Source organism: Leptonotus elevatus, chromosome 21 (genome assembly GCF_054856555.1).
Source record: "Leptonotus elevatus isolate MCC_2025b chromosome 21, RoL_Lele_1.0, whole genome shotgun sequence".
NCBI lineage: Eukaryota > Metazoa > Chordata > Actinopteri > Syngnathiformes > Syngnathidae > Leptonotus > Leptonotus elevatus.
Window position 1 is genome coordinate 7,509,558 of NC_141259.1, and position 14,863 is coordinate 7,524,420.

At 39.0% G+C, this 14,863-nt stretch overlaps 1 protein-coding gene across 1 annotated transcript in view; it reads right to left on the minus strand.

Moving 5' to 3' along the window:
• LOC147155715 (partitioning defective 3 homolog) overlaps positions 1 to 14,863 on the minus strand; it is a 262,547-nt gene that overhangs the window by 80,480 nt on the left and 167,204 nt on the right. The window contains exon 19 of the mRNA XM_086065957.1: positions 10,988 to 11,207. Coding sequence (XP_085922083.1) covers positions 10,988 to 11,207 — 220 coding nt within the window. The remainder of the gene's footprint in view (positions 1 to 10,987; positions 11,208 to 14,863) is intronic.

Consider the following 14,863-nt stretch of genomic DNA (forward strand, 5'->3'; position numbering starts at 1 on the left):
TGGTCCATTTTTGACCAAATTCAGTCAGGTTATTCAACTAACCCAAAAAGTTGGGTCAAACAAATAACCCACAAAACAAGCAACAACAAAAAAAAAGGTTGCTTTGTGGATTATTTTTTAAATTATTTTTAATTTAATAATTTCATTCATCTGATCTGAACAGTTGGGTTAGTCAATTTTTGACCCAACCATTTTTAATGTGCACCATTGTACGCTAATTGCTAAGTATCCATCTCTGTAAATCGCCAGACTTTCACACTGGTTAATGTATTATTGGGCTCCTCCCATTTTACCATTGTGCATATGTGTGTAAAAACCAACAGCTCTATAGTCGTACTATCAAAAAACAAAAAAATAAATAAGAAAAAAAAGAAGAAAAAAGAAAAATAAATTCTTCAAATGACAGGATCAAATACGCTGTTGCCATTTTATGGAGTACCTTATAAAAGGATCTGACATTGCCAGTGGTCTTGGACTTTCCTACACTACACAAGCATATTTTTAGAAGAGAACTCACAGACAATGGTGGGTTCTGTGTGTGATCCCTTGGGTGTTGTTTCATTAGTAGTCATAGGCCTAACAGGGATGGGTGCACCACTCCACTTAATTTGAGCTATTTAATAACAGACTATGATGTCTCCGAGAGGGCTGCGAACATCAGCTCTCCGCCTGAGACGCAGTGCGAGAGACATCTCTGGATCTCATTTCAGGTTGACAAGATTTCAGATTCAATTAAATCTGTCTTGCAGCACCGTCTCTCCTCACACACAAACCAGACGCCCCCGTGCTTCAAGGTCTCGACGGCAGCGCCGCATGATCATTCTAAACCTAATCACTGTGGGTTTGTCTGATGTAGACCCATTGCTGCCCAATTTGATTCGCGTCAAATAGACAAAGGGATTGGAAGAGAAACCGGGTAGCCAACCCTTCCACTTCTTCAGTCTCGCCCCGTGGCTCAAACAGTCAGCTCTCATTCTCATGTGGTGGCTAAAGTCACAGAGAGTCCTGTCTTCCCCCTCTTTAATCCGATCACTTAATGTCTCTCCTTACATCTAAACACTTTAACCTACCAGAGAACTGAAAGTGGTGTCCAATTCGTTGAGGCCTGCAGCACAGCTGCTTCCAGGTTTGTAAAATATATATCTATATATTTGGGGTTTTTACCCAGCTCTTGTAACAGTGAGGCTAGTATTTACAATAACTGCTTATGTGTCCCCTGTGCTGGGCCTTGTTTCATGTTACATGACCTGCAGTACAGTAATGGGAGGTCTTGCTCAGTCAAACTTTGAGAGAAGCTCTGTTTAGAGCTGGGGTGGGCAAACTCGGTCCTTGAGGGCAGGAGTCCTGCAGGTTTTGGATGTGTTCTTTCTCCAGCACAGCTTATGCATGATCAGCTCATCAGCAAGCTCTGCATAAGCCTGACAATGTTGTGTTGATCCTGTTTATCGGAATCAGCTGCTGTTGGAAGTTTGCCCACCCCTGATTTACAGTCATTACCTGCAGAGTATAGAGTTATTCGAACAAAAGTGAACCTGGTGTCATTGAACTGCACTTGGGATATTGAGTTATCATGTATACATGACAGAGACATCTCAGTTAATTTATATAGTTCAATTTATAACTAGAGTTGCAGCTATTAAAACATTTTGTGATTCGGATTTCCTACTGAAAATTCGATTGACTAATCGGGTATTCAGATAAAAATATATATTTGGTATTAAAAGCTTGGTTACGCTCGTATCCCACTGAGGAGCGAACATTTGCGCCGCTAGCGAATGTTGATTTTGTTATCATTTGCATAACTTCCATAGTTTTAATGTTTTTTCTTGTCCTAAGGAAATTTTGTATATGTTCAAAATTCCAAGGGATCCCTCAGAGATCTTTTCTAGATCCACATGTTGTCTCAAATTCAAATTTAAAAAAGACCATTAAAACTACAGGCAAGCGTTTTGCGAATATGTCCTCATGTGAAATTAGCATTCGCTATGATCGCAAATGTTCGCCTCAGTGGGATTTGGGCTTTGAGGAACAATTATAAATACAGAGACAAAAAAAACACACATTTACATTTAATAATGGATGACCAACTGGTGTTAATTTTTAGATAATCAACATTATTTTCCCGTTAAATTTAAACTGTGCTTAGCAGCTCACTATTTTCCTCTCTAGAAACAGTATTTTTATTTTTAGACCATTTTGGTCTACGAGACAAAGTGATGTTAGAACCACAGTAGTGATTTTGCCGGCTTAAACAGCACCTTTGAGTAAGCCTGGTTTGTTAAAAAAGTGATGAGTATGGTGTCAGACTGTCAGCATCATTTACGTCTATTAAACTGCCTTTGAAAAGAAATGCGGTGACTCTCGCCAGTCTATATGAGGCAATTGAGTCCTGCTAGCTGCTAATACTAACTTTCAGAGGTGGCAAATCCAGGTCCAGAAAGCAAAAACCCTGCCACAGTTTGGCTTTAGCCATTGATGCCAGCCAGCTAGCTAGCTGATGGGAGCTAGCTAGGGAGCTAGCTAGCTAGCTAGCACCTGGTACTAAAGTCAAAGTGTGACAGGGTTTTTACTTTCTGGACCTGGATTTGCCACCTCTGCAAATTTTTTTGAAGTGACAAACAGCCCCACTTATAATGAAGTTTAATCCAATAATACGAATGTTCCTGTCCTTCACTATTTTTGTCTGTGGTCATCACAAGGCATAATGCATGTTTACATGTAATTATCATTATCATTCACTAGCCACCATCACACCAGCTGTACTTTACACATTATGATGAGTAAGGTGGCGCCAAAGAGGAACAATTATAATTTTTGCCCAGATTACACTGAGCAGATGTTACGGCCCACATGTGGAGGTGGCTAATTGCTGTCTTCAACGCAACTGCGCCATAACACAACCAGCATATGCGAATGTGCGTTAAGGATGGCAGAGGCGCACAAGGGCGGAAAGTCGGATTGGGATGGTCGTGTGTGTGTATAAAAAGCCGCGGTAATGCATGTGTCATGTCGGTGTGCTAATGACAAAACTGGCTGCTGTTCCTACCCACACAAGCAGAAAGATTCATATGGGCTTGGAATGGTGCAGGAACACTACTACTACTTACTCTCATGCTATACTGTGGCGGTCTATACCTCATTGAGTCATTGAATTGCACTCACGTAAGCCTGCTAACACACACAGCCAAACAAACTCCCAGTTTGCTTCCACTAGTGCTGTCACTAACGACTTTTTTTAAACTCATTCACTCCCAGTCTTTTTCACTTAAGCAATCCCCTTCACTCCCGGTTGTTTTACTGGATTTTGACAGAAGGCAAAAAAAGTATATTTCCATCTGTTTCCGTTTTGCAGCAATTAGCATTAGAATATAGCTAAGTTTGATCATTATTCACAAATCTATTTTAGAACTGTGAGTAAGTGAACTTTTTTCAACATGGCCCTGGTTGATCTCTTTTGCTCTGCTGCCACCTGCTGGCCATTTGTGTAATAACTACAATTTCTTCAACCGCTCTTTGCAGTTGAGAGGCTGCGTCAAAGCTTTCTGTATGCTCTAGCATGAAACACTTCTTTTTTTTAAGTATAACTATGTCTTTGGGATACTTAAAACATTTAAAAGAGAACGTATTTATACGTTTTGGGAGCAAATGAGTTAAACATTTGAGTTGGATTTAGTGGATATAAATACTCATTGTTCCTTATCTTCTGCGCACATATGCACATATTACACAAACACCAACAAAATTAGCCTGTGCTAAACAATTAACAATCGAGATTAGCATTAACCCTGAATAAACTCGAATCACTTACTTATTGTATTTTTCCTGAAAATAACTTCATGGTCCAACATATGAAATATCCAATTTGATCAAAATCATCATAGGCCAATGATGCAGCATAATAACCGCACAGAAAGGTTTTTCCAAATAACTAACTTTATGCTCCAGGATCCTGATGTTTTTCTTTTGTTCCATCCCATTTTAAGTTTAGAAATGTCATTAGTACTCGCTATTGTAGCTTCGTGCTTGATAATGCTAATAGCGAATGCTAACCTAGTTTGAAAACTCCCTTGCGTCTAGTAAGTGCATTGTGGCCAACTGGGTCAATTTGGCTTGGTTATTGCACATTTGGTGGTGTAAAATCGTAGTAATAGTTCTTGTGGCAAATGCTGGATAGCTTAGCTTGCACGCTACTTGGAGGAGTGAAAAAGAAAAAAAAACTTGGAGTCGTCACCATATTGGGAGGAGTGAGTCTTGCTCTATACCATAGAGATAACGCCTTCACGTAGGGCCGCCATCTTACGAGTGTTTGGCTCCAATAAATTCATTAGAACTCTTTTATTTATTTAGCGATTTTGTTTTGTTACAAACATAAGACATGAAGCGATGCAAACGTTCTCCCTTTTCAGTCTAAAGAGACCACAAACCCTAAGAAGCATCTTAGTAGTAGTGAATGCCGGTCGGAGTCCGTCAGCAAAAAGTGTCCGTAGGGAAACACTAAATATTGGTTCCGGCAACTTCCAGGTGCCACAAATATGTTTATTAAAAATTATTAAAATGCCTTCGACGCTTACATTTTTGCATCGAATAATTTTTGTGGTCGACCCAAGCCACTTGGTCGACTTTTTCACCCAGCCCTGGCTTCCAACGCTTCCTAAGAATAATAAACTGAAAGACAGAGGCCATTTTATTTATTTCTACACGCCCTTCCCCAGCTTGTTTCTGGGTAGCATTGAGTGGGAATTCATCTGTTGGGAAGAGCAAGCCGAGGAGGTCCCCCGGGGTGATGGAGGGTGAGTAGGAGAGAGAAGATGGGGGCGCGCGGCTGTCACAGCGAGCTCCGATGTCGGATGATGGCTCAACGTCAGGCATGGTGCTTAGAGTGGCGATGAGAAAGGGGGTGGGGGAGTGCGCTGATATGTGCCTTTGGGTTTGAGAATGGGTGAGGGTGATGCCAGATCCCATTAACATGTCTTTTCATCTACACACATGAGGGAAACATGCCTCACACACACTGGATTCACATCCTTCTTGAAAAATGCACACTAACATGCAAACGGGTACGGACTCACATGCAAAAAAAAAGAGGCTAAATTGCTCGGGAAGCTTTAATCCTTCCCTGCGGGCAGACAGTTTCATGATGTCGTGACTGCGCCGCTGTGAAAAGCTCCCTTCTTTTCTCAATGCCCTGTTCCCTTTTCTTTTTATCCCTCCATTCCCAGTCTCCCTCGGTGCCCCAGTTCACTCCAGTGCACACGCTCCCACTCTCACCCCTGCACCCCCCCACCCCCTTCATTTCTACACCCTGGCCCTGCCTTTCAATATTGCAGCCTCCACCAGCTCATCTCCTTCACGCTACTTTATTCTAGGAGTGTTTTACATTTGCATAACTCTTGTCCAAAACAATTTGCCGTTACACATTATATAAAATTTGACAGCTGCAGAAGTGATGGAAACACACTCACCACGTACACGTTTACCAAAAAATAACAGGAGACAACAAAGGCTGTACTATCGAGTACACAAGGAACGGTTCCAGTCTAATTCCCCATGGTAAATAACATTCAACATCAGTGGTTCTTAACCTTGTTGGAGGTATTAAACCCCACCAGTTTCTTATGTGCATTCACTCAGCCATTCTTTATTGGAAAATAAAATGTGTTTTTTTCCCCCCTCAAATTCAAGACATAGAAGGCTTAGCGGTGAACAAAATGAACAGGAAGAGCAGCCTTTTCATTGAATCTGGCTCTCTTTCCCTTGAAATTATCTATCTCCATGCAGCTTAAAGGTGCTCCTTTAATTTTGCTAGATAGATAGTTGTGCTGGACTCTATATTACAGAGCACTTTAAAACAACCACTGCTGTTTTCTTAAGATGGAACAAATGGGCAGCAGATACAATGAAAACATCAGAGACCCTAGAATTGAACCCTGTGGAACACCATACGTTACATGTTAAATGAACCGATCCACTGTACTTTCTGGGTTGTTTTATACAAGTTGGCCACATTTTTTTACCTAAGTAAAGGATCTGACCAATATCTATGAGTTGTTTTACACTAAAAGACCAATTTCCTGACTCTAAGTTGGGTCAAAATGACCCAAGTAGAGGATCGGTCCATTTTTAGTTGGGTTATTTTTGACCCAATTGTTTGTACTATATCCGTTATAGATGTGAATTCATATTGCACATATTCGTTCCGACTGTTTTTTTTTGTTTTTTTTGCTCGACATAGTATGAAGGGATTTCAATAACAAAGAAATCTCACAATGTACCATTACAACAGCCGCAAGTCAACTACTAGCAGCACATTTAGGCCAAGCAATGTAATATGATCACCTGCAGCCAATGATGGCCTCCGCTGACCCCCTGAGACTGACACACAGAAACCCTGGGGATCGGTATAACCCAGGTTAAGAACCACTGTATACAATATATACACTTTTTCTATTACTTCTTTAGGTTTTTTGTACTACTACTACTTTCTGTATATATATAACACCTTCTAGCAAAGTTGCATAATTACCATACATTATTAATCCCCATTAGTAAAATACATAAAAAAACAAGCATTTCATTTGGATGAAAACTGGGTTATAGTATGACAACGTGGTAATGTCTCAATCATTAATACAGTAGCTTTAATAACACCAAAGAGAGAATGATTGTGAAAATCATATTACTGGGGTCAAAGTATCATTGTAATGTAATTCCACGAGATGATATGCGGAAATTGAGTTCCTCGAGTGCTGTCTACTTATCAATGTAATACTCATCCGTATACATAAGGTCATGAAATAATGGGTATGTGGCTTTGATGAAGGAGGTCAGTCAGCCAGTCTCCAAGGCAGCCAAATGACACCTCGTTAGGCATGGCTGAAGGCGGTCTCACAGGCCAGACCAAGACATCACTGCCACCGAGCGCACTAACGCAGCCTGGGGCAAAGACTCGAACGACTAAACAAATCGGATACAATTGGGATCTAATGATCACATGCTACTCACTAGGGAGGACATGAATAATCATATATAGGAGTTAAGAGATGCTGCACCTTATAAATACATAAAATAAATTGATTAATGTATTCATTTATTTATTCATTTATTATCCATTTATTTATCCATTTGTGTTATTTATTTTTAGGTTCAGAGAAAAAACATGAAAATGTATCATATTTTATAGACTTTTGCAGGTACCCATAGGGATCGTGAAAAAGGTCCCTCTTTTTTTTTTGCCGTGCCAGACTTCCGAGTTACTTCCTTATTTATGGTTATATAGTTTCTTAAGACATCTGGTCACTCATAGTGTTGTATGACACACTACGATCAGAAAATATAAATTCTCTGCACCTACTGTTTTTGTTTGAAACTAAAACTAAGACAAATGGAAATTTAACATCCGACAATAATAGGGAGCAATTTACGATTTACTTGTTTAAGTTTTCTGCCTGAACTAATTGATAGAAGTTTACAAAAAAGATGCCCCCTGTATTGAACAGCAGCTGATCCAATCTCCAAATTCTGAATCAAAATAGGGAAAATCTGACATAAGATCACCATTTATAAAGCAGTTAGTTGGTGATAAATTCAGAATTGATACTGACCAGAAAGTGGTGGAAACCATTTTGTTTATAAAAATTAATGATTTATTCACCACAGTGTTATGAAATGATTATTATTTTTTTTGTAAATAAATAATTTACATCTGCATTTTATTTAAAGCTCTACAGTATATAAAAATAGCATTTTTATTATATGCCGCGCACCACTTAAAAATGGTCGGTGGGCCACAAATGGCCCCCAGGCCATAGTTTGGACACCCCAGAATGTGCATGCCTTCTAAACTGAGTGTACTGTGTACATATTAGGGCCGTCCTTGTTTGCCTGGGCTGTTAATGCACTCACAATCAGGATGTCCATTAATCGGACATGAAATCCACATTCATCAGCCTGTCTAAAGGCTCTGCATGCAAATGAAGTCAAATTGCAGCACGGATGCAGAACTCCTTGAAACCCCCTCAGAGGGAGAGGGAAACGAGACTTGCATGGGTGAGGAATGCAGGGATAAAGAGTGACAGACACAAAACCGCAGAGACATCCATTACAAAGGATTAAACTCATCACCATGTCTTTTTGATGTTTGGATACAACAGTGAAGTGCTCACATTCGAAACTTGCTAATGTATAGCGTGTGCGTGATCTGTAAGCCTGAGAGTGTTGAATTTACAGACAAAGCCTTAGTCAGGAACAGAATCGAAAATCACCGTCAGGGCTTTAGGTAGTTTCGCTAAATTCGCTCCCATCAAATATATATATTTTTATTTTATTTTATTTGCTTTTGCAAATTTTACGACTATTTTCTTTTTGAAATATAAAGTTTCGATATTGAATCCCATTGGGATGCATTCTCACCTCGTTTCCTTCTTTAACTTTCTAAACTTGGATTGAAAAAAATATGAGGATAATAGAACAGCGCAATGGGTGAGAGAACTGTCAAAAATGTTTAAGGAGGGAATTGAATAACGAGACAAAGTGCAATTTCTGCAGAAATTGCGTGGGAATGCTGAAAAGTTGAATGCTATTAGCTGAATGCTAAAATTTGAAATGCATGTGTTTAAATTATGTCAGTGGAATTATAATTTATTTTCTGATATGATAGTCAGTTGGTAACATCGAATGTACTCAAATGTGGTCCAAGTGGGGTTTGAACCCAGGTACTTTGTTGTGGAAGGCAATTGCTCTAACTTGACTTGTTTGAAATCATGACTGATGGCATATTTATTTTTGAAAAGTGTCATCTGATGCTGAAGGCTAACATGCATTTAATCATTTCAGTGAAATTAAAATCCATTTCCTGATATGATAGTCAGCTGGTATACATGTATATCCCTTAGCGTAATGGACATGGATGTATTTGCAATGCACAGTCCGCAGGTGAGATTTGAACCTGCAACCTTCTGGTTACTAGACAATGCACTTTACCAACTGCGCTACCGAGCAATATCAGACGGCTGGTCATGATGATCAGTTGAATGTATGGAAGTGGGCGTGGAAAGTGAGACTTAAAAAAAGTTCAAAGCTGATATTGTACATTAAATTGTGTGAATACTGTAAATAATGTGGAATCAGATTATATATTCCCCAGGAAGTGTGAATTTTTTTAAGCAAGTTGAAATTTGAATGGTGCAAATCGGAAGTATTACGTGGGACTTATTGCATGGCAAACAAAGTGTGGAATATAAAAAAGTGCCTGAAGTAATTCGTTTTGAGAGTCAAACGGGTTTCTTGCTTCTTTGCATTCAGTCGTTGAATGAGATGGGTATATACAATGTAGAGTTACGCTAACCCGCTGTGTGCCAAATCTTAAGTGGACCTCACTCAAAGATAATGAGGCATGATGAAGAAGTCACAAAGGGCATGCGGAGAGGTCACTTGCACCCATAAAAAATATTTAAACCGCCATGTCAGGCTCTAAAAAAACGTTAAAATAGTTTTCATAACACACTAGCCTAGAATGGAAACTAAGCAAGCCCATGGTGAGTCTCAATTGTGACCCCAAAACACACTTATCGTCTTTATTGTTCATTGCTGAGCCACGTGACGCGATACGCTTGCTAATCCCATTAAAGTAATCCACACGGAAGCAATTTAAGGCTTGCAGCCCCATCCATCGTTAATTTATGCCCTATTTAAACGCACTCCGAGTCGACTCCCTGCTTTATTTTTTGGCACGGTGTTCAAAAACTACAAACCCAAACTAGCTCAGACATCTTGGATTAGGTCGAATTAAGACATCGACGGAAGTGTTGTTCTCGATATGGGACAAGAATCCCTGGCAACAGCGTTAGATGAAATAAAACGTTTTCAAGAACTTTTCATCTTAAATGTCTTTAGATGAAACTCCCAAAAGTTAAAAGACAATCAAATACATTTTCTAGGAGGAGTTTGTTAAAAATATGACTTCCATAAAAATGTCCAAATAAAAACAAAATGGCGGGCCGCGGCACTACTTGTAAAATTCTAATGTGAACTTTCACCTGTTATTTTATCTTTAATGCTCGCTACACTAATAATGCTATCCAAAAGACAGCATATTCTCAATTGAACTATTTACTGGATGCCAGAAGGATCGAGTGCACAGCTGTGGAGCCTTTTCTGATGGATGCGGAAGAAGGGCTAATCTATTCAAAATGGTTCCTACTCTTATACAGTCTTGGCCGCCCACCCGCATGTGACGGCTGAGCCTAGCCCATGTGAATATGTATGACCTGATGGTCTTAACTAGTTTCAACCAGAAAAAAAATGTAGGGGGCACCATTGAACCATTTTTCAAAAAACATTTAAACAAATCTCTAAACTATAGATTTTTATGCTCGGTCTGAATAGTTTCCACCTATTATTTGACCCCCCCCCCCAAAAAAAAAAACCTGCATAATTTTTCTTTGCAAACAGCGCATCGCCACAACAACAGCATGCGACGAAATACAAAATATTTCACGCAAAGTTTGAAGGCAATCAGATAAATTCTCTAAAATGGTGACAAATTCTCAAGTAAATCAAAATGGCAAACTTCTTGTTAGGTTTAGGTTTTGCAGCGGTTAATAATAATAATAATAATAATAATAATAATAATAATACTACCTGCTACCTGAAGTGACAACAAATGGCTGCACCAGTAGCGGTTCTCAACAAATGCTTAACTTTGTTTAGCCATTCGGGCATGTACGTGGTCATTCATGAATAAAACATGTCAACCTTATTAAAAATAATCTGTCGATTGTGCCAGAGGCTCTTACGGTCCGCATCACCCCGCCCCTTCACCTTCTCCCTGCATCCTGCAGGGTTCAAGGAGACGAGCTCCTAATTAGCACTCCAACACTGAAAACATGCACTCATATTCCTTATGATCCTGTGGCGAACGTGTTTGATTGCATTAAATAAAGCAATTGACACTCAAGGCTACACAGGCAGTGGTAAGTTCACATCTCACCTGAACATCTCGCCGAGGCCCTTCAGCACGCCTTTCTTTGCTTTGTTCCTGTCCTTGTCTTTCTCCTTCTCTTTATCCCGTTCAGGCTTCTTCTTTTCCACCCGATGTTTCAGCGCGTCTTCTTTGGAGACGTTGCCATTGGTGGCGCCGGTGAAGAGGTCACCACTGGCGGACATTGAATCCTGACCTGATCGGGAACTTCCCTCTGTGTCCTCGTCCACTTGAGTGACAACATGGGGGAGAGTTGAAGAAACGTAAGATTTTAGCTACACATCTGATAATCGGGGCTTTGCTGATTTTGATCTAAATTTTGCTCCTGGTTACATCAGAGCAACCATTTACATCTCACATGGTTTAATATCTTTGAACAAAACACACACAGCCTCATTAGAAGTGGAATATATTAGAAGTGGCAAATCCAGGTCCAGAAAGTAAAAAAAATATTGCCACAGTTTGGCTTTAGCCTCAGCTGCTAGCTAGCTAGCGCCCTAGCAGGTAAACAAGCACCATGGGAGCTAGCTAGGGAGCTAACTAACTAGCAGCTGAGGATATAGCCAAACTATGGCAATATTTTGTTACTTTCTGGACCTGGATTTGCCACCTCTACTCCCTATGTGGTTTGTAGTCATCTGAAAGCTCAGCAGGTTTGCTAGCCTGCTTCAAATATATGCATTTAACTTAGCTCCATTGCCTGCAAACCCCCCCCCCCCCCCCCTTCAGCCTATTTCCCATAAATTATGTGATCGAGCTCCAACGCTAGTCATGTGAATCGGGTTTGTAATTTACATCAGAGTCTAATTCAAACCCAGACATCACATGGAATCCAAACTCCTTAAGGTGATATACGCTTGATTAAACTCAAAGTTCCCATCACCTCTAATAAGAAGTGATGTGCAAAATGTAATTAATCTGTCAGTAATTATACATATACAGTAAGTAATCTTGAAAAAGGCTCCAAGGGAACTTAATTGCAAATGTGCTGGTAATGGTAAGATCCTGTCTGCAATAAATAGATGTGAGGAATATATTTATCATATTATAACTTTTTATATTATGGAATGTCTTAAAAGTTGAGATCGGTTGAGGAAGGAAAGCATTTCCGAAGGGTGGAAAAGGGGACAATAACGGACTCAAGGTCTATGGGATGACAGAAAATAAAAATAATAAATGTATTAAAGCACTGACTCAAATTATTTTTGTTATCGTGCGATGGCGAGTATTGCTGACGTAAGCCTCTAGGTTGCAGGTTTTGCATTATTAGCCTAATAATAACATTTGGTACAAGTGTCTACAAAAAAATAAAAAATAAAAACAAGAACAAATACTAAGCAAAGGTGTTTCTGTAGGAGGTGCCAATTTGTGGAATAGTTTTGGTACTGACCTGAAAAGATGCAAGTCACTTGCTGAGTTTAAAATTTTTTTTAAAAGAAAAGTTCAAGAAAATTATTTAAATCAGACTTGAGCTGGCAAAACAGTAGAAATGGTGTCATTTCTTTCGATGTATCAGTATGAGTGTCATAAAAAGTGTATATGTGAATATGAGGATGAATTATTATGGTGTATGCCTATGAATTACATGTACATATGCTACTGGCAAATGCACGTACATGTCAAAGTGCAGTTGTATACACAAACAGGTTTATAATTGTTTTTAAATTGATATATATGAACCTATTATTGTATCTATTGAAATAAGTAAGGGGTAGGACTAGATCAGTTTTAACTTCTTCCTACTCCCTTTTGAACATGTAAACTATTTTCTTTATTTCTATTATTGTTTTTTCTTTTTTTACTTCACATTATATCCTTATAATGTGTTTTATGTTTTTCTTTGTTTATATGTTCAATAAACCAACCAACCAAAAAAAAAGAATATAAATTATGAAAAGTTGCTTTGTCATTTTACTTCTGTTTGTATGGAACCACATATTTCCTTGTAATTATATTTCTTGGCCTCGCTGACTATCCACTTGCAAAAAAACAAAAATAGTATGACTAACTTTTTTTAAATGAGTGCTTCATTTGTTTTTTTGTTTACATTATGTTTTAATTAGCGTAAAACTCTCGAACATCTTCGCATAGTCAAATATGTCAGTGGCCTGTTGCTGCTGTAAAGAATTGTAGTTAATAATCGTACCCTTTGCTAAACGTAGCACTTAAAAAAAAAAAAAGCACCACTGCTTTCTTAAGATAGAACCCAGGAGCAAGACGTACAATGAAAACGGCAGAGGCCCCAGAATTGAACCCTGTGGAACACCATACGTTATTGCACATATTTGTCGAACCACTTTCTTTTTTTGCTCGAAGAAATTACAATAACAAATCATTAGAGTCGTGTGCGTGTCTTGACCTCCGCTGAACCCTTGAGACTGACTCACCCAGGGGTTTGATCGGACCCAGGTTAAGAACCACTGCATTAAATGCACGTTCCTGATATGAGGTCTCACAAAGGTTTTCAAATTGCTTTAAAAGGCAGGCTGGGCAAAGGGAATCATACATTTCCTCGTGATTCAGCACAATTGAAGTAATCAAACGAGTCTTTCAGATTCAGAAATAGCAAAATACATGAAAGGCCAACCATAGGAATTTAATACTGTCGATCTGAGAAGAGAAAACCTGACAGAGAGCCCCAACTAGCAGGAGAAGCGTTGATGAAATAATGATAATTTGCGGGGACAGAAAACCACAGGAATCATTTTGGGCCACTTTTGTCAAACTTTCATCCTTTCAAAAATCAAGAACATTAAAGCCGGACTGTCAGTTCAGGCTATGACAGACAAGTACAATTGCCTGTCTTATTACAACACGGAGGTTTCTGGCTCAAAAAGTGAACTGATTCTTTTTCAAAAATATCTTCAAAGGACACGACACCAAGTTGAACAAGGAGGAGTGCATTTTGCCGAGCGGGATATCTTATGGGGACACATTTTACTTAGGAGGTGGCAAATTATTATTTTATTTAAATAAAAGTCGTAGAGCAGAGGACAGTGGCAGCTTATCTGTCAACTTTGACTATTAACCTCAGTGACGAGCACAAACTGGCTGCTTTTATCTAAATTGAAAAACAGAGTTATTTGAATATCATGTGGGGAGGGGGGCGGGGGGGGGGGGGGGGGGGCTGGGGGGATGCAATAAACCACGGCGGCGGAAATCGCCTGCTTTCCCCATTTTTCTTTGCAGAGATAAGACTGTATTTAGTGGCTCGCAGACAGAGCTTATGAGAACAAAGCATTTCAGGCAAATATTTCCCTCTATTTTCAAATGTTTCCCTGCCGCCCGCGTTTCACGGAATTCTTTGGTGGATGCAAATGTATATATTGCAATTACTCTTGTGGTGCTGCAGTATTATTACCTGTTGGCTAAACATAAGACATCCCTCTCAATATGTCTAACACATGCCTTTTTTTTATCATCAAACCAAGGAGAAATGGATATGTTCACTAATTCGGGAGTTGGGTAGGGATGCTGTGACTGTTTTGTTTTTTATTTTTAGTTTAGAATACATAATTTGAAGTTTAAGTTCCTCAGTAATAAAAAACAAAAAACAAATGTATGTAAAAATGTAACCAAAAAAAAGCCTTCCGGGTACAGACTGAAGTTTCTGGTTGATACAATTACAGTAAATTAAAACATTTGAATTTGAACTGATACTAAGAGGGTTTTTTTTTCCCAGCCTCTTTTTCTGTTCTGTTGAACAACATGGTAATGCATTTTAAAGCATGTTGCCACAGTCTCAAACAAATTCACAAAGTATGAACATGTCTTAATATTAATGACCATGTAGCCAAGATGCCAAAATTAAATGATTAATAAACAACTAATTAATTATGAATTTAATCAATTATTTGAATAATCGAGTAATCGTTTGGAGCCATT